Raw genomic sequence first — 21,497 nt, forward strand, 5'->3', positions numbered from 1 at the left:
GCAGCTATGGAGCTGCCGCTGCAGGGCAGACCGCTGAGGCCGGTGGAAGGATGGCGCAGCGTGGATGGTATAACCCCCAACGGGAGGGGTATGGCCTCAGGGCAGCCGACGTGGATGATGGGGGTAGCAGGAACCACTCAGAGACGATGCGGTGTAGTTCAGGGTCTTTACTGGTGACAAAGATAGACCCTCCCGGAGTACTGGCTAGCGGTCGGGGCCTGGTCAGTCCTTGAGCAGATGGGATCCCCCTTGGCCAGGCGGAGTTGTAGGCCTCCCCAACTAATTGTACTCTTCTGGCTACCTTGCTAGAGGCGGGTAAAGGTAGCCCACGTCCCTGAGTGTACCGTGTGGTGCTCACCCGTATGGCCGGTGACTCGGGGCCTTCTAGTGGCTTCCGCTCCACGATGGCGGTGCTGGTCCCACGCGTGTGACCGTGCCTTCGGGTTTCTTGGCCAGAGGACCTGAAATCCCCTGCCGGTCGGGTTCTGCTGCTGGGTCAGGGTTAGTCCCCACAGCCTCGGACTCCGGGTCCGGTGGTAACTCTTCAATCAGGGCGAGCTCTTCAGCTGCCAGCCCCTGATTCCTTTTAGCACGACTTCCTCAGAGCTCCTGATCTCTCTTTCCTATAGCTGCTTCTCCTCTTCTCTCTCTACTACTCTTCTCTTCTCTAACCCTGCCTCAGCCCCAGTTTTATATAGGGGAAGTTCTTCCCCTCCCAGGACTTGGCAGGAGGTGTGGCATGCATAGGATTCCTGACCAAGAGACCTCCCACCTGCTCTCAGACATAGCATTGCTATTACTGTGGAGACCAGACCCCTGGGGTGCCACATTAGCAAATAAAGAAACAGGGATTGGGAATTAACCCATGGAAAGGGTTTCTTACGAAGCAGTAAGACTAATACAGTAAGGGACATATTCACACCACTGAAATTTCTTATGGATTTTGCCTCCTGTCCACTTCCTGTTGTTGTGAGTGTGAATCCTTGCTGTAGTTTATACAGCATAGATCTTCTGCATCTCACTTCTCGAGGCAGATTCTGTGCAGAAAATGCATTGTCTAGCCTACCGCTTAAGGTGCTTTACATTGCATTCAGGCACCCATTAGGGCTTGCGTCTGAACCTCCATGAAAAACGGGATTCGGGCATATGCCGATGGGGCCATAGACTGTAATACTGCCGACCGAGTGAACGTGTGCTCTGTCGTGCATCATTTTCGGGAGTATGTGCCTACTGGAGACGGACACCCAGACGCAGTCTGCTACATCTGAATGTCCACCTCCTCACAGGGATACTACCCATGACAATGTATATATCTTGGTAAAAGTGTGATTCTGGAATGAAGGGAAGCAGGACGATACCATCTAACACCAACACATTTGCTAAAAATTACAAAGAGTAATCTGAAAAGGCTGAACAAAGTGAATTTTGATAGATCTTATAGTGAAATAATATTTAAGTAAAACTTTCCCTTGTATCCAGATCTATGAGTTGCTATACGGTTTTCCAAGTGATTCTCTGCCCCCCCCTGCTTTATGTCTCTGTCTATGGTAATGATTTGCATCTTTTTCTCCACCATTGCTCTGTGTTACTGCAGTCACTTATATCTCGGATTTATCGATAATCCTTTTCATGACAATCTCACTGAAGAATAAATCCTGGCATTAGATGCAGACAGTAGCCATGTCCTCTTGTGAAGAAGCACAAGGGATTTGTCAGTAATACGATGGGTGTTACCGCTTGCAATTAGTTATTCTTCTTCCACTATATCAATATCTCAGTTGTCTTTATTTAAAGGGATAAATAATCTGTGAAAACACATCATTAGTTTTTCAGTTGTTTATAGATATCATATATCAGGATGTGAGCGCAGGGCAGAAATTACTGTGAGTTGGGATATACACAGCTACAGGGACAATTAACTGACCACAATAATAGAGAAGAAGGGTGACACATCTGGAGCCATGTATCATTACCAATCCTGAGCACAGGAGTTTGCCTATGACCTATTGTTTAAATCAGGTTTTTATTTCACATGTATTTTTTTAGAAAAAATTGGCAATACTTTTTTTTTCATATCTCAATCTATATACAGTGTATATATATTGTAGTAAAGCCAGGTGGGCTAGAGTTAAGTCATAGCACTGCAAGTCTTGATTAGATGCACCTAGCTAGTTTTAACTAAGAACCAGAGCCTGTGTGCACGAAGTGTGAGTCTACTGGATGTTGAGCAGAGTAGAGTGTGAGTCTGCTGGTGAGTGACCAGCCAGAATGTGAGCTATAGCTGGGAGAGAGACAAGCCAGGGTCTATCTCTGAATGGAAACTGCATGGGTCAGCTAGGAAAGCTGAGCAGTCTGTGTGTTGGAGCTGCAGAGGACTGTGTGGAAGCTGCAGCCTGTTCAGTGTGAACTGTGCCAGAGTTGAACACTTCTGCTTGGCGCTGGATGCTGCTAGAGCTCGGGCTGGAGGGGATACCAGGATTGGGGAGGTCTTATCATCAGAGGCCGGATTACGACAGGTAACACCTCTACACATAGCTGATAACACAGGATCCACCAATCACAATAGGCGATGTCACAGCTGACCCTGCTCCCCTTCCCTTCACAATGACCTTTGCATATGCTCATTAAGATGCTTCAAGACAATAGATAGGGTTGGGATTCGACCATTGTGGCTAATATATTTGTGTTGTTTCCTAAAACAAAAAGAGTCCAGAAAAGCCCCATTGGGCAGTGTAAAAATTGTAAGATTTCTATTTTTTTTTTAAATAAAAATTGTACTATGTAAAAGAAAAAAAAATATTGCCAAAAAAACTTTTAACATAAAAACCTGATTTAATCAATAGGTAATTTTCTGATTATTGCTTTCCTTTAAGGAAACTAATAGGTATGGAGTTTTTTTTTTGGCAATGCTCCATGGTAAAAAACATACAAACTATCTTGGTAATGCCTCCTAGCCAATATTCTTTCTTTCTAGGAGAGAGCTAATCTGCACTGCGACCAGGTGGACTCTTTCCTGTTAGGGTTTTTTTAAATACTCTAGATCCCTCTCACAGTAAAGGTCAGACATATTGCACATTGTGCATACTAATTACCTCTTCTGTTCAGTGAGTTGTGGAAGAGGATGGCAGGCAGAAGAGACAAAGGAGGAACATTATGAATACTGCCGTAAGATGCACAAATTTCCCAGTTGATATTCTATTCTCTACTCAATATTTTGTGCCAAAAATGGTGTATGTCTTTAGTACATTTGGCACTGTTTATGGCTCTTTTTGTCCAAGCCTCTTGTTTTCTAGACTCTTTTCTAAACTGTCAAAATACAGTCAGCGTAAAACATATCTATAACACATAGTAAATGTGATGCAGGTCTTGTACTATACATTTTTGTCTTTCTTTTTTGACATTGTGCACAAAAGATTTTTGGTTAACTTAAAGGGAACTTGTCATATCCAAAAACACTATTTACCTGCAGATGTAAGGTTAATCTTCAGGTAAATAGTGTAGAAATCTTGTTTAGCTGGTTTACTAGCGCAGCGGCTACATGGAGAAAATTAGGTTTTATTCTCCCTGCAGCTGATCGCTTCCAGTCATTGTGGTGGTGCAGGGAGCAATTACAGCCACCACTCACTATACTGTGCACATGCTGTATTCTCTTCCCGACATATTGATTTACAGGGTATGGGTGCAGAGCAGACTGTCAATCAACGTGCGGGGGAGGGATTATAACACACTTTGTAATAAGCTGTGACTATAACAGCTCCCTGCACTGCTCTGATGATGGAAAGCAAGCAGCTGCAGGGAGGATATAACTTCATTTTCTCCCTGTAGCTGCTGTTCCAGTAAGTCTATTAAACAGGATTTAAACGCTATTTACCTGCAGATTACCACTATATCTGCAGGTAAATAGCTTTTTCTGGAGATGACAGGTTCCTGCTAACATAGTAAATCTACCCCAGTGTCACTATGGTATAAACATTAGACCAATGGAAAACCACCAATAAAATTGTGATATAATGAAGTGTTCTATAACTTTCTTTGCTCTGCTTCATCTTTATGCTTATTTTGTCTTTTGAACTGAAATGTTTTCTCAAACCATTAAATTGGCTTCATGTAGCCATCATTCCTGGTGTCAGAAATCCCACCCCTGTAATACCTTGGACAAAACGATATCGATCACCTTGGCTTTTAGTAGACCGCTGTAAACACCTTGGAAAGTTGATGTACATTACTGCCGGATCCCTGTTGCGTCTCTTTGTACTGCAGTAAATACTTTTAGAAATATCTAGGGATTAATGTGTTTACTTTGCAGCAGTGTATTCGGCTCAAAATATAACGCTTCACTAGTCTTTTTTTTTTCCCGAAACCCAAAAAAAGCTGTATTGTTAGAATTAGTCGTCCTTTATAAATGATTAAACAGAGGCCACTTGTGCAGTGACTGTGAGTCTGTTTCTGGCTGTTCTTTCATACTGTTCATCATCGGGCTCCTCTCTTGTGTCTTGGCAGCTGGGAGGATGTGGGATCCTTGGAGTCGGTATCTGGTTGGCTGTCACGCAGGGGAACTTCGCCACACTCTCCTCCTCTTTCCCATCACTGTCTGCTGCCAACTTGCTGATTGCTACAGGAACTATCGTGATGATCGTGGGTTTCCTGGGCTGCATCGGTGCTATAAAAGAGAACAAATACCTACTGCTGAGTGTAAGTACGTCCTTTATGAGAGTCGTCGAATACTGGATACCCTCATAATAGAGAAAAAAACAAAGACCGGTGAGAAATACTGATGATGAATTATATCACGAGCGTCAAATTTGTGGCATATAAATGTCAGATATTAAAGAGCTGATATCATACACAGATATATGGAAAATGTCCATTAGACATGGATTGTGCAAAAAAAGCTTCAAATCAAGTTGTAAAATTAAAGTTTTCAATGAAAAGCTAGAAATCACCAATGGATTAGTAAGTCATCCTATACAAAATTCTATCCAGCCATTTCATAATTATTGAAGACCAATATAAGGCAATGGAACCAATAAATTAGCCCAATTACCGTTAATGGTCAGAGAATATATAGTAAGTATTAAAACACCTTTATTATTTATACAAGTGGGTACGTGGTGGCAAAGAAACAGGAGCACACACACGTGATTAAAATACTAAACGAAAGATTAAAACAGAATATAGCTGCAGGACACACACCAGGGAAAGACACTTGAAGGTAGTCACAAAATAGATGTTGTAGGTGTGAATATGGTACAATCAGAAATTCGAATGTGAAAATGAATGATGTATCATATGTATAGGGATGGTATATATATATTTGGATGTGGATAGTATACACCAGGAAAAAATGGTAGATAAGGTATTTGGTATATATGGCTCATATAAATATATGTGTACAGTGTTTCATCGTAATACTTGAGCATAATCTTATACCTACATTGACTAGATTGTGTAAGACCTATTATATGATCACACAACCCATATTTTATCTTATAAAATACATATATTATGTTTCTGTAAAAAAAAAAAGTTTATTGCACAGCCCGTCAGATGCCCTATAAAGTTACACAGCCCATTAACAATATGTGGCAAAATGTCCTAGGATTACCCCACCCATACAACTTGTATGGCAGATGCCCTGTAAGATTGCACACTATACTCACAGTGTATAACATAAGCCCTGTAGAGGATTACACAGCCCATCTCAGTGATTGAGATATGGATATGCATAATAATAATTAGGGACACAGTTCATACCTGGGTGTAACAAGAGGTCCTGCAGACAGTGTGGTGTTCACCCCGACGCGCGTTATGGTGCATCCTTCATCAGGGGTTGTGTCTGCACAGGCATTTCCTCAACTAATATAAGGCACTGCAAATCCATGTGCCTCAATGCTGCCCCTATGGCTCCATACTACAAAACTGCACAACACCACATTATGGGTTTATTAGTACCTAAACACAATACTTCATAGGATCAGATCGAGCATTCATACAGATGTGACAAAAAAAAAAGCTCTGTATGAAATCGGAGACAAACTGAGGTTCACCTATGACACCAATGACTCCTATGGGTGCCACATTACTCAGAGCTTTACAGCACGGAAATACTGCCATTGGTATAACTCGAACATCAACTTTTTTATACTCCTAAACTGCAAAACACTAACTCTAAAGTAGAAGCCACCCCATGTTGGGAAACATTTTCTGAAAGTGGTACAGATACAAGTGGTTTGTACTGTAGGCATTAAAGTGGTTGTCCGGCCTTGGGGTAAAAGTCTGCAATCGCTCTGTGACTGCAGACTTGTGAAACCTCACATCGCTGCCGGGAGCAGGCGATCATACTTCCAGACACATTTCGACTAGATGTGTTTGGTCTTGCTCAATACACTTGCATTTAGCGAGTCCGCATTCATCTAGTCGGCACATGACCGCATGTATTCAAATTGCATACTTGTGGTCACACACCCGCCACTCCTGGCATTGGAAAATCCTCACAGCGTGCCGTGTGCACAATGTGGGAATTCACAAGTCTGCAGTCACATAGAGTGACTGCAAACTTGTACCCCAAGGCCGTACAACCCCATTGAGACTGGCTCATCACTATTAATGAAGGGAGTGAATGGATTAAGATGCATAAAATTAATTAAGAGGCATGTAACTCTTAATTTATTAGGCACATCTTAAAACTGCCATGCACCTCTGACAGAAATGTTACTCCAGTCAGGGACTGGTGTATATTTGTGGCGTAAATTATGATGAATTTGTCGGTTAAGGTTCACCACACCCCGTCCCTCCTAAGCTCCACCAATTTTACTAAAAGTTAATGGAAATGGCAGAGCATGACATAGAGTTGGGATAATAACTAGTGATGAGCGAACGTGCTCGCCACTGCTCGGTACTCGCCCAAGCATCTCACTGCTCGAGATGCTCTGTGAGTATTTCCTAGTTGCTCGGGCGGGGGATCGGGTCCCCTCCTTGCATATTTGGCGCTCTTTAGAGAGCCAGTGAACATGCAGGGATTGTCTGCCACACACTGTAATGCCGTAGCCATGTTGGTTGTGGCATTACAGTGATTGGCTGGCCGCTCAGCATCATCAGGTATATATAAGACCGGGCACCGCTATGCTCGTCACAGTCTACCCCGGAGTCAGGCACAGTACGGAGAGATGCTGCTGTGTCAGGGAGAGATTTGCTTCTTTATAGTTAGTATAAGTATTCCACAACATATATTTATAATATCCATCTGAACTAACAGTCCTTCTGAGGACAAAATCCAGCTGCATATAATCAGTGGTGATAGCAGGAATTAGCCAGGCACGCAGTGTATATGGCAGACTGCAGTGCATATAGCATATAGTCCATTGAACGTCCTGTTAGTCTAGGCATTCCACAACATGTATGTGTGTGTGTGTGTATATATATATATATATATATATATATATATATATATATATATATATATATATATATATATATATATATATATATGTATATACAGTACAGACCACAAGTTTGGACACACCTTCTCATTTAAAGATTTTTCTGTATTTTCTTGACTATGAAAATTGTACATTCACACTGAAGGCATCAAAACTATGAATTCACACATGTGGAATTATATACTTAACAAAAAAGTGTGAAACAACTGAAAATATGTCTTATATTCTAGGTTCTTCAAAGTAACCACCTTTTGCTTTGATGACTGCTTTGCACACTCTTGGCATTCTCTTGATGAGCTTCAAGAGGTAGTCACCGGGAGTGGTTTTCACTTCACAGGTGTGCCCTGTCAGGTTTAATAAGTGGGATTTCTTGCCTTATAAATGGGGTTGGGACCATCAGTTGTGTTATGCAGAAGTCAGGTGGATACACAGCTGATAGTCCTACTGAATAGACTGTTAGAATTTGTATTATGGCAAGAAAAAAGCAGCTAAGTAAAGAAAAACGGGGGACCATCATTACTTTAAGAAATGAAGGTCAGTCAGTCCAAAAAATTGGGCAAACTTTGAAAGTGTCCCCAAGTGCAGTTGCAAAAACCATCAAGCGCTACAAAGAAACTGGCTCACATGAGGACTGCCCCAGGAAAGGAAGACCAAGAGTCACCTCTGCTTCTGAGGATAAGTTTATCCGAGTCACCAGCCTCAGAAATCGCAGGTTAACAGCAGCTCAGATTAGAGACCAGGTCAATGCCACACAGAGTTCTAGCAGCAGACACATCTCTTCAACAACTGTTAAGAGGAGACTTTGTGCAGCAGGCCTTCATGGTAAAATAGCTGCTAGGAAACCACTGCTAAGGACAGGCAACAAGCAGAAGAGACTTGTTTGGGCTAAAGAACACAAGGAATGGACATTAGACCAGTGGAAATCTGTGCTTTGGTCTGATGAGTCCAAATTTGAGATCTTTGGTTCCAACCACTGTGTCTTTGTGCGAAACAGAAAAGGTGAACGGATGGACTCTACATGCCTGGTTCCCATCGTGAAGCATGGAGGAGGAGGTGTGATGGTGTGGGGGTGCTTTGCTGGTGACACTGTTGGGGATTTATTCAAAATTGAAGGCATACTGAACCAGCATGGCTACCACAGCATCTTGCAGCGGCATGCTATTCCATCCGGTTTGCGTTTAGTTGGACCATCATTTATTTTTCAAGAGGACAATGACCCCAAACACACCTCCAGGCTGTGTAAGGGCTATTTGACCAAGAGGGAGAGTGATGGGGTGCTACGCCAGATGACCTGGCCTCCACAGTCACCAGACCTTAACCCAATCGAGATGGTTTGGGGTGAGCTGGACAGCAGAGTGAAGGCAAAAGGGCCAACAAGTGCTAAGCATCTCTGGGAACTCCTTCAAGATTGTTGGAAGACCATTTCCGGTGACTACCTCTTGAAGCTCATCAAGAGAATGCCAAGAGTGTGCAAAGCAGCCATTAAAGCAAAAGGTGGCTACTTTGAAGAAATTAGAATATAAGACATATTTTCAGTTGTTTCACACTTTTTTGTTAAGTATATAATTCCACATGTGTTAATTCATAGTTTTGATGCCTTCAGTGTGAATGTACAATTTTCATAGTCAAGAAAATACAGAAATTTCTTTAAATGAGAAGGTGTGTCCAAACTTTTGGTCTGTACTGTATATTTGTATCAGAGCTAGGCAGGCAGGCAGTGTATGTGGCAGACTGCAGTGTATAATATAGCACAAGAGGCTCCATTCCAGTTCTGTCTGCTGCTGCTGTTACAGATAGTTCTAGAAATAGCCCCAGGTATCAGGGGCCAGTGATAATTATTTTTTTTATCTTAATCCTGATTATTTGGTTAAAAAGCAATCCAGAGAACACCATTTTTCTGCTCCATTTGCTTGTTGCTACAACAGAATACAGCCAGATTCTTTCCATATTACAGCGATAAAAATCCAGAAATTTGTAGTGACCATGGAAAATATTTGCCTCCATTTAAATTTAATTGCAGTGTGTCAGTGAAGTTATTGACACCAGGTCGCTGTGAAAAATAGTAACCTACAGGCCAGCTATTTAAAACTGTGTTTTTCTGTCACATGTATCACATATAAGTTCGCTCCAAATTCAGCCATTTCTGGCCTCCATGTAAATTTTGTTGCAATGTGTTAGTAAAGTTATTGACACTGTGAAAAATAGTTACCTACAGGCCAGATATTTAAAACTGTGGTTTTCCGTCATTCGCATCACATATCACTGCGGTTCAAATCCAGCCATTTGTAGTGAACGTGGAAAATATTGTCCTCCATTTAAAATGGGCAAGGGATGGGGAAGTGGACATGATGGTGATGATGGTGCATGCAGAGGCCGAGGCCGTGGGCAAGCTAAAATTGTGCCACAACAAACACCCACATCTTGTCACTCGACCTTCCTGTCCCAATTAATAGGGAACCGCAGAACACCACTATTAAACACAGAGCAGTGTGAAAAGGTTATTCGTTGGTTAGCAGATAATGCTTTCAGTCACTTAGCCACCACCACCACCACCCTGTCTTCCACACGGTCAAGTCTCAGTAGCCTTGAGTCTGGACTACATATTCCTGACCCTGATCCTCCTTCCTCCCACCATGCCGAGTGCCCGGAGACAACTGATCCCACACTTGGACACTCCGAAGAGCTGTTCACTTTTCCATTTATAGATTCGGGCCTCTTGCCCGGTCCACTTGAAGCAGGGCAAGACGAGATTGCATGTAGTGATGCCCAAATATTTGAGCAGTCACGGTCACACGAAGTCGACGGTGGGAAACTTTCACAAGAGGTGGATGATGATGAGACACAATTTACAGAAAGTCAGGAGGAGGACCAGGGTGCGGAAGTGGAAGATGAGGTACTGGACGATGAAGTCACTGATCCAACCTGGAATGGTGACATGCAGAGCGAGGACAGCAGCACACATGGGGAGGGAGGCGTAGCACCACAACAGGCAAGAACAAGCAGTGTGGTGGCCACAGACAGAAGGCGGGCAACCGCTCCCTGTAACATCAACACGACGGAAGTTGCCAGTACAACTGTTAGGTCTTCCTGAGTCTGGTTGTTTTTTAAAGACTCTGCCGATAACCCCAAAAAGGCCATTTGCACCACCTGCCAGGCAAGCATCAGCAGGGGTAGAAAAACTAGCAGCCTGACCACCACCATCATGATCAAACACATGGCAGCAAAGCACCCGACTAAGTGGGCCGAACCCTAGGGTCCAGCAACAGTGTCTGTGGGTGACACCACTGCTTGTTCCGCTGTTGTGCCTGCACGTCAATCCCCTGTCCATGTCGCATGCCAAGATGCCTCCCGCCCTGCACCTGTCGTTGAACACTCTCAACTAGCACCATCAGCAAGCATGTCCACGTCCTTGTCTCAGTGCAGCGTTCAGTTGTCCCTATACCAGTCCTAGGAACGCAAGCGCAAATACGCAGCTAACACCCCAAAGGCCACACTACTAAATTCACACGTTTCGCGAATGCTTGCGCTCAAAATGTTGCATTTTAGGCTCGTGGAGAAGGAAGCTTTCCGCAACCTGATGGCGGCATCCGTCCCTCGGTACTCGGTCTCCAGCCGCCACTATTTCTCCCGGTGTGCCGTCCCCGGATTACACAAGCACCTGTCCCACAACATTAGCCGTGCCCTCAACAATGCAGTTACTGGGAAAGTCCACCTAACCACGGACATGTGGACAAGTCATTGTGGGCAGGGACGGTATATCTCGCTGACGGCACACTGGGTTAACATAGTGGAAGTCGGGACCCAGTCGGACTTTGGGATGGAACAGATCCTCCCGCTGCCGAGGATTGCGGGCCCTGGGTCAATCAGGGTTGCCCCCACATTCTACAGCTCCTGCACCTCCTCCTCCTCTTCAGCATCCATCTCAGAAACTCAGAACTCATCGTCTTTCCACCATCTCATTTATGCCCCCCATCTGACCTATCTATCAACGTCAATGGCTGTTCACTCTCCCTAGTCCCACAAGCTCGCTGCCTTGGGGTAACCCTGGACTCTGATCTTGCCTTTAAACCACATATCCAAGCTCTTTCTACTTCCTGCTGACTCCAACTCAAAAATATATCCCGGATCCGCACATTCCTCAACCTCGAATCTGCAAAAACAATAGTGCACGCCCTCATCATCTCCCGCCTTGACTACTGCAACCTCCTGCTCTGTGGCCTCCCCTCTAACACTCTCGCACCCCTCCAATCTATCCTAAACTCTGCTGCCCGACTAATCCACCTGTCCCCACGCTATTTCCTGGCCTCTCCTCTCTGTCAATCCCTTCACTGGCTCCCCATTGCCCAGAGACTCCAGTTCAAAACCCTAACCATGGCATACAAAGCCATCCACAACCTGTCTCCTCCTTATATCTGTGACCTAGTCTCCCGGTACAAACCTGCACGCAACCTCCGATCCTCACAATATCTCCTGCTCTACTCCCCTCTTATCTCCTCTTCCCACAATTGCATACAAGATTTCTCCCATGCGTCCCCCCTACTCTGGAACTCTCTACATCAGCATATCAGACTCTCGCCTACCATGGAAACCTTAAAAAGGAACCTGAAGACTCACCTCCTCCGACAAGCCTACAACCTGCAGGAACCATTGCTCCACCATACCGTTGTACGACCAGCTCTACCCCCATCTACTGTATTCTCACCCATCCCTTGTGGACTGTGAGCCCTCGCAGGCAGGGTCTTCGCTCCTCCTGTACCAGTTGCCGTCACGTTTTGTTAAAGATCATTGTAATTGTTCACGTATGTATACCCCTTTTTTCACATGTAAAGCACCATGGAATAAATGGCGCTATAATAATAAATAATAAAAATAATCAGTTGCAAGCTGGAAAGCACTGCAGCACTGCCTCGGCCAAGCGGCAACAGGCTGTGCTGAAGCTAATATGTGACAAACCACACAACGCTGAAGAGTTGTGGACAGCTCTGAAAGTGCAGGCAGATCTGTGGCTGACACCGCTGAACCAACAGCCAGGCATGGTCGTGTGTGACAATGGCCGGAACCTGGTGCCGGCTCTGAGGTGAGGCGAGCTCACACACGTACCATACCTGGCCCATGTGCTTAACCTTGTGGTTCAGCGGTTTCTCCAAACCTACCCGGATCTGTCGGATCTGCTTGTCAAAGTACTCCGCCTGTGTGCCCATTTTAGAAAGTCAGCTACAGCTTCCGCCGCTCTTGCCGTGCTTCAGCAGCGTTTGCAGCTTCCAGCTCACCGACTGGTGTGTGATGTCCCCACGCGTTGGAACTCTACATTGCAGATGTTGGGAAGGATTTGTGAGCAGAAGAGGGCAGTTGTTGACTACCTGCATCAACAATGTCGCCGGGAGTCAGGTCAGACTCCACACATAAAACCTCAGGAGTGGACATGGATGTCAGACATCTGTACCATCCTCCAAAATTTTGAGGACTCCACCAAGATGGTAAGCGGCGATGATGCCATAATTACCATCACCATCCCGCTTCTCTGTCTTCTGAAACACTCTCTGCTCTCAATTAAAGAGGATGCATTGCAGGCGGAGCACGATGAGATGGAGCAAGGAACCATACAGGGTGATTTCACACAGAACAGCCTCATCTCATCCCAATGTGGATTGGTTGACAATGAGGAAGAGGAGGAAGAACAGGAGCTAGTTTCCTGTGCTATAGACGGTACTACCTGCACAACTGCCATACCGTCTGTTCAGCATGGATGGCCTGAGGATAGGGAGGAGGAGGAAGAGGAGGAAGATGAGAGCATGATCAGTTGTCCTCTTGGTGAGGACACGGAAGTCTTGCCTGTTTGCAGTCTGGCACACATGGCTGAGTTTATGTTACGCTGCCTTTCCCGTGACCCTCGCGTTGTCCAAATTTTGGGTGACAGTCATTACTGGTTGGTGATGCTTCTAGACCCACGCTACAGGGAGAACTTTATGTCTCTTATTCCTTTGCAGGACAGGCCTAATAAAATGGGGCAGTACGAGAAGGCCTTTGTTGCGGAATTAGTGAAAAAATTCCCATCTGAAAATGCTGGTGGCAGAGGTCACAGTTCGTTGGACAGCCAAGGAGTACAGGCGAGAGAGCCTCAAATGCAATCCAGCAGAAGCAGGGGAACACTGTCAAAGTTCTGGAACAGTTTTCTCAGACCCTCCTATCGCACAGACCCTGAGGCGAGGGGTACTCTCAAGGAGTGCAAAGTTTCGGAAGATGGTGAGGGAGTACCTTGCCAACCGTACCAACGTCCTCTGTGATTCCTCTGTGCCTTATAATTATTGGGTATCCAGCTGGACACGTGGCATGAACTGGCTCTCTACACCTTGGAGGTCCTGGCCTGCCTTGCCGCTAGCGTTTTGTCAGAGCGGGTTTTTAGTGTCGCTGGTGGAATTATAACTGATAGGCGCATTCACCGGTCAACTGAAAATGCTGACAGGCTGACTCTTATAAAAATGAACAAGGGCTGGATTGGGCCAGACTTCTCAACACCACCAAATTATAGCAGCATAACATAAACTCAAATACAGTGTCTTTTTTTGGGGAGGTCTAACTCTATTCCCATGCACCTCTGTCTTCACACCCAGACATGGGTATACGCTTCCTGATTTTGTCTATTTGCTCTTGTTCTCCTCCTTCTCCGCATTCTCATCCTCCACCACCATATCACCACCATATGTACCATATCAACATATCTACGTCTCTTGAAAGGGGCATTGGAGTTCCTCCAAATTTTTGGCAGCCGTTGCTTCACTGCATAGGCAAACACTATGGGAGACCCACTTCCTAATAATGGGAACATTGTTTTTAGGAGGCTCTCTGACCTCTACGTCACTTGCAAGGGACATTGGAGTGCCTCCAAATTTTTGGCAGCCGTTGCTTCACTGCATAGGCAAAAGCTATAGGAGACCCACTTCCTAATAATGGGAACATTGTTTTTAGAAGGCTCTCTGACCTCTACGTCTCTTGCAAGGGGCATTGGAGTGCCTCCAAATTTTTGGCAGCCCTTACTGTCACTGCATACGCAATAACAGCATAGGAGACCCACTAGTTAATAATGGGAACAACAAAGCATAGCCGGCTGATGGCTTTCTAACAATAGCGAGGGCCGACTGCTGGCCCTTTAAGAATAGTAAGGGCCGCCTGATGGCCCTATAAAAATAGGATTTGTGACTTTCAGAGTCCCTCCATCATAAATGAAACTGTTATGATCTCCTACAAGCACTAAGGAAAGACAGGAGATCTGTCCCTACAATAGAACTAAGCTGGATCCCTACGATGCAACGGGGAACCTGATCCTGCGATCAGACCCGCTAAAGTCCTCGGCTAGTCTGAACGAAGACCTATAGATGTGAGGAAGGGATCCCTACAAGAACTAGGGACTGGGAGAAAGATGGACACCTCCTAGCAGAAATTGTAGCAGAAATAAGACAAACAAGCAACATAGAACATAGAGGTCCGAAGACCTAGCAAAACTGACTAAGAAAGGTAACAGAGCACCAAGCTAGCTCAAGAGTAGAAATTACAATGAAGTCCAGCAAGGCCAGGAGGGCGGAGCCGGATTAAATAGGCAAAAAAGGTCATGTGACCAGCAAACTAGAAAAAACCTAACAGGAGAGTTCTAACAGAAACAGGATGTGTCTGATGCTGTGTCACACACCACATGGCCAGATAAGGTTGTAAAATATTAAAATGACATTTCCCGGTGAATGCATTTGTCTTAAAAAAAAAATAACGTAAAAAAAACCACACCGTAGTATCTTTCTTTAGTATAAAAACCAGAGTCGCCAATGTAACCTCAATGTAATCACATTGTTCAGCTCCTGCACCTCCTCCTCCAGTTCTGCCTCCATCTCCGAAAGACCACATCAGTCACAAGCTGAAAGCACTGCAGCCTGCCTTGGTCAAGCGGCAATCGGCTGTGCTGAAGGTAACATGCTTAATGCTTAGGTGACAAATTGCCCAGCGCTGCAGAGTTGTTGAAAGCTGTAACACAGCATCCTTATCTGTGGCTCTAACCGCTGAACATACAGCCAGGCATGGTCGTGTGTTACAATGGGCGGAACCTGGTGACGGAGAAATGACAGCCGGGGTAGATACAGTTTCCCAAAAGTCAGTCCTTTCCCCGAGCTAAAAAATATGGCTGTGGTGAAATACAACTCTCAGCAAAAAAAGCTGTGGACTGGCTCCGTACCGTCCCTGGCCAAATTCAGTTGACCACGTGTTTGTGGTTTGGTGGTCCTTCGTAGTAAGTGCACTGGGGAGGGCACAGGTAATGTTGTGGGACTCGTGCTTGTGGAAGGCGGAGATGACACCGGGAGAAATAGTGGCGGCTGGGGACCGAGTATGGACACCCGGCCGCCGCCATAAGGTTGTGGACAGCTTCCGCCTCCACGAGCCTAAAAGGCCACATTTCAAGTGCAAGCAGCTTTAGAGGACTTCCTGGGAGAATTGACAGCTGGAGTAGATACGGTTTCCCAAGTCCTTTCACCAAGGTAAAGAATATGGCTGTGGTGAAATACAACTCTCAGCAAAAAAAAAGCTGTGGACTGGCTCCATCCCGTCCCTGGCCACATTCACTTGACCACGTGTTTGTGGTTAGGCAGTCCTTCCTAGTAAGTGCACTGGGGAGGGAGCAGGTAATGTTGTGGGACTCGTGCTTGTGGAAGGCGGAGTTGACACCGGGAGAAATAGTCGCGGCTGGGGACCGAGTATGGACACCCAGCCGCCGCCACCATGAGGTTGTGGACAGCTTCCGCCTCCACGAGCCTAAAATGCCACATTTCAAGGTCAAGCAGCTTTAGAGGTCTTCCTGGGAGAAATGACAGCTGGAGTAGATACGGTTTCCCAAGTCCTTTCACCAAGCTAAAGAATATGGCTGTGGTGACATACAACTCTCAGAAAAAAAGCTGTGGACTGACTCTGTACCATCCCTGGCCACATTCACTTGACAAAGTGTTTGTGGTTAGGCAGTCCTTCCCAGTAAGTGCACTGGGGTGGGCACGGGTAATGTTGTGGGACCCATTCTTTTGGAAGGCGGAGACGACACTGGGAGAAATAGTGGCGGCTGGGGACCGAGTATGGACAGCTTCCGCCTCCACAAGCATAAAAGGCCACATTTCAAGTGCAAGCAGCTGTCAAAAATTTGTCAGTATAGTATTGCAGCCTGTGGGTGGTTGCCTGCATACTTGCGCTTGCATTCCAAGGAATGGGGTAGGTACAACTGAACACTGCGCTGGGACAAGGACATGGATGGTGATTATTGCAAGTCTGCAACGACAGGTACATGGCGGGAGGCATCTTCGCATGCGCCAAGGATCACTTATGATAGGCACACTTTTAGGCAGTGACCTGGGAGTCAGAGATGCTTCCAGTGGTCTTCCCCATGTTGTTCCCATGTCTTTTCTGCACTGTATGCATGTGTCCGATGATGTGTCACACACCACGTGGCCAGATAAGGTTGTAAAATGTTAAAATGACATTTCCCAGTGAATGTATTTGTCTTGGTTGAAAGCAATGCAAAAGTGCAAAAACGCATCAAAAACACTACGTGTGAACATAGCCCAAGGTGTGGAGTAGCATTTTTGTTTTTGGTTATTTATTTTGCCTTATATACAAGTCATTACCATGGAAAGGATGTTCTTTAACAGATTTCCCGGGAAAATCCATTTTGGTTTAGTTTTGGTATGTTTTATTGTGAGTCTGTAAAAGTGGTGTAATACCTGTGACAACGTTGTTGACAGCAGTGACCTGGGAGTCAGAAATGCTTCCAGGGGTCTTCCCCATGCTGTTCCCATGTCATTTGAGCACTGTTCCCGTCGATTTGGGCAATTTTTAGGCCCTCTGCAGACCGCCGGGGGGAGCCGCCGGAAAAATGCTCGAGCTTCCCATAGACTTACTTTGGGCTCGTTGCTCGGGTCGAGCACCCGATTATTTAAATTTGCTCGACCCGAGCAACGAGTACCCAAGCATTTTAGTGCTCGCTCATCACTAATGATAATTCATTGATAAATCAGGGCCTAAGTATTTCATTGTCCAAGTTGGCACTGTTTGAGAGTTAACACATCAGACTAAAGTCAGCCAAACCTGCCGATATTGGCAGCATTGGCCAACAGTCTAATGTTTATGATGTTGGGGCAGAGACGGTCCCAACCTGCTGAATTTCAATGGCCGATCCTTTTGTTCTCTCTGGAAATGAGCTGCTGCAAGAGGGAACTGGCAGCGACTCTCTCATAGAGAACACAGAGCCGTGTCGATCGTTCCTGTGTATTGATGACGCTGGAGAGATACCTGTCGGACAACTATGTGTGTGGGACCTATAGGATAGACTACAATATTGTCAATGTGGAATGATAATTGTGGCTATTTCTGTTGTCACCGAAAGCGAACGTTAAACCGCTGAATTGAGATTCAAGCATTAGGGCAGAGTAAGGTCAATACATACACACTCCATAAAAAATGAGGTCATTATGGGCCTGTCCTTGCAGTTCATGTATAATGTATGGCGCTCAGGTTACAATGACATTAGTCGCTAATGGTCTTATTTTTCATACTCTGGCAGGGACTACCAGTCAGGTTGCAATTCATACAGGTTAGAAGAGGAGTAAACGCCTGATTTTTTTTATAATATCTTGACATTGTAATGGTTTAAAATAGTGGCCCCAATGACAAATACAATGATTCAATGATAAAAATACCTTAAATTCATGGAATTGTTTTTTTTATACCAAGGACCAAATGGTGTACCCAACTTCATAGATTATCGAGGGATATAATCCAACACAAAAACTACCCTGGGAGTAAAATTTTATACATGTTTGGCAAAGCTAGTCACTTTGCCGAACTACTAAAGCCATATCCTCAATTTCTTTCACATTACTATAAAATTCTCTTAATCTGGCTCTGACAAAGACCTAATACTGATAGATGCCATAGTATAAAATTTTGGGGATTATCAGTTGATCATAATAAAGTATGTCAAATTCTCTAAGAAAGATTGACAGCCTTATCATCAGTGGGGTGTGATGGGCGCTATTGATGTTCGTAATGTGACGAATCCAATCATTTTGGCTTTTCCACCCTATAAAAAATATAAACAAGGGTGTTAACCAAACCTTAGGCATATTTTTTACTTTCCATCAGGATTCATTAATTTTATCAATATAACTAGCACAGACTTCAGCAATACTCTTACAATCAAAAACACCCTATAGAAAACCTGGGAGACTCCATTATCAATAAGTTGGTTCTGTCAGGAGTTATTGAACTTGAAGTCACTCTATGTGACTGCAGATTTGGGAATCCTCACATTTTGCTCACTGCGTGCTATGAGGATTCTCTGGAGCTGGTGCCAGGAGTGGGCGGGCGCATGACCGCAAGCATGCAATTTGCATACATGCAGTTACATGCCGACTACATGTCGTCACATAACCTAACACATCTAGTCAGAATGTGTCCGCATGTATGTAAATTGCATGCTTGCAATTACATGACCGCCTGCTCCCAGTGTCGGCACTAGAGAATCTGCACAGTGCATACAATGTGAGGATTTACAAGTCTGCGGTCACATAGAGTGACTGTAGGCTTGTACCCTAAGGCCGGACAACCCATTTATGCCCCCTCCCCATACAAATTAGACTGCCAAACCCACCAATATTGATGTCTAATGTGTATGTAGGGTCCTTGCACAATTAATCGTCGAGGAAGGCAAGGATCTAGCAATCCGACTACTGATCCTTTTGTTCTCCTAGAGAACACTGGCGTAGTCTGCCAATCAGGTGCCCCGTCTATGGCTGCCGGTCGAATGAACGACCAAACCATCATTCGTCCAACAGCCATCTAATGTTTATCTTCACCTACACAATTGATTCATAAACATTTTTTCCTGAACGCGACTGTTCGTTGAGTCAGAAAACCTAAACTTTTCACCCCGTGGCACAATATTTTTTAACATAACTTTCGGTTTGAAGCTCGTTCAGGTTAATAAAGTTCTTTATTTTTGCCGTATCGATTCACTCATAAAAGAGACCATTGTCTTTAGTTTTGCCCCTGCAGTATGTCAGTACGGAGAGCAGAAAGGTTAACCGTGATCTTACAGGGGGTGCCAGCTGTGCGACATTCAATCCTCTCCGCTCAAACACCGAGCAACTGCAGCATGAAATATTACAGAAGAGAAGTCAGGAGCCGAGGGAAGAGCAGGAAATAAAAACACACTTTACAGCTTGCCCAGGAGGCTTCGAGCGGGAACTCAAATTGATTTTACTATCTCTGTACGCATCACAGAGATGGCGGCAGCACAAGTGTGGTTATTTTGTGATGCATCCGAGGAAGAGGTGGGGATTACGGATGCACATTTCAATTATAACTTGTGACACATCCTTCAATAACAGCCGTGCAGCTTCCACCTTATCCTCCACGAAACATTTCATTTTCTAGTTAGAAGCCATCAGTGGTTAGGAAGTACATGAATAAATTTTGTTTTCTCATCTAAAGTTCTGTTCTCAGTGGCTTACAACACAGGAGTCAGAAAAGGTCACCAACAAAATGGTCCAGAGCAATGTTGCTGGAACTGTGAGCCAATCTTGGCGAGTCGTGGCATGCCACCTACACACCCCAGATTCAGCAAGACGTACCGGCTGTGACGGGATATCCTGTCCCAGCAGATGCAATCTATTACAGATTGCTTAACTCCTTAAGGACTTGACCAATTTTGGATTTTTAATATCAAGCAATTATTTCACTCACCAGCTCTAAGGCCATGTCCCCAAGAGCCAAATCGCTGCAATTTGGTAAAGATTTGATCCAGTATATTTTAAATGCATTTTTAGTGCAGAAACAGTGGGATTTTTGCACTTAAAATGTAATATATTTTTTTTAATATATGTATTCCAGAAAAAAAAATAAAAATGCGAAGTTCATTATCGCCTTTAAACATCCAGTGGACATGAGGTTTCATAAAGTCACATCCACTTTGTTTGGACTGTTAACCACGGTTTTTTTTTTACACAATAAAAGCGGGAGCAAAAGTGCATTGTTTGCGATATGTAGGAACATGGCGTAAGAACTTTTTTGGTTTTTCGACAGAGCCGTATAATGGATTCTTTTGTTTGCAGGATGAGTTGTATTTTTTATTGACATAATTTCCGGTGCCTTAAATGCTTATAGAGGCTATAGTCGTCATTCACATTGCGCTCTAAACTTGTGGTAAGGGGATAATTCGCAATTCCTTCTGTGTGTTAAATAGCACATCCCTCTCCTTGATTGTATTGATCAAGAGACTAATGTCGGACAAACCCTTCGATATCAATGGGTTCAGCCAATTTTCTGATCTGTATGGGAGCACCAGCTGACTGCTCGTCGGCTGAGATGTCAATTGTCCGATTTCCGTCTGGTGATGACATTGTTCTCTCGGAAATGAGCCACCGGCCGACGTGTCAGCTGGCGGCTTTCTCATAGAGAACACAGTTCAGCCAAGCGCTCCTGTGTATCAGAGAGTTGGCTGAGATGGTGGTCGGCAGAACGATCAGCTAAACCATTGTTCAGCCGACCGCTACCTAATGTGTATGGCTGGTTTTAGCCAGACAGGTGACCTGGGAGAACAACGTGCTGTTTAAAGCGACCCTCCATCCTGGCAATGAAAAGTGACTATACATTTGTCTTGCGTGTACCCTACTTACTGGCATTCTGGTCCCTCCTGCATTAAAGATGACCACTGCAGCGGCATGGGGTGCACAGTGATAAGTCTGAACCACGCCTCTCTGCCTTTCTTGTGTTGTGTAGCCGTGGTTCAGAATTGTCACTTCACCCTATACCACTGCAGCGCCCATGTTACATTTTGGAGTCCAAGAATGTCTGTCTCAGCAGAAGAAGGCACTGAATGGATGACTATGCATGACAAAGGTATAACCATATTTCAGTGCCAGCGATGAAGGTCACTTCAACTTGCACGGCCAGCATGCGGTCACCCTTTATCAGGGGTCCGGAGGCTCCTCTGGGGCTGCTTTTGCACTAGTTGACAGATCCTGTTTATGTTGC

At 44.9% G+C, this 21,497-nt stretch overlaps 1 protein-coding gene across 6 annotated transcripts in view; it reads left to right on the forward strand.

Moving 5' to 3' along the window:
• TSPAN4 (tetraspanin 4) overlaps positions 1-21,497 on the forward strand; it is a 791,893-nt gene that overhangs the window by 673,136 nt on the left and 97,260 nt on the right. For all 6 annotated transcript variants that reach the window (XM_073658686.1, XM_073658688.1, XM_073658689.1 and 3 more), the window contains one exon: positions 4,501-4,692. In XM_073658686.1, coding sequence (XP_073514787.1) covers positions 4,501-4,692 — 192 coding nt within the window. The remainder of the gene's footprint in view (positions 1-4,500; positions 4,693-21,497) is intronic.

This window comes from Phyllobates terribilis, unplaced genomic scaffold (genome assembly GCF_046119375.1).
Source record: "Phyllobates terribilis strain yellow unplaced genomic scaffold, ASM4611937v1 Scaffold_13__5_contigs__length_258822181, whole genome shotgun sequence".
NCBI classification, from domain to species: Eukaryota; Metazoa; Chordata; class Amphibia; order Anura; family Dendrobatidae; genus Phyllobates; species Phyllobates terribilis.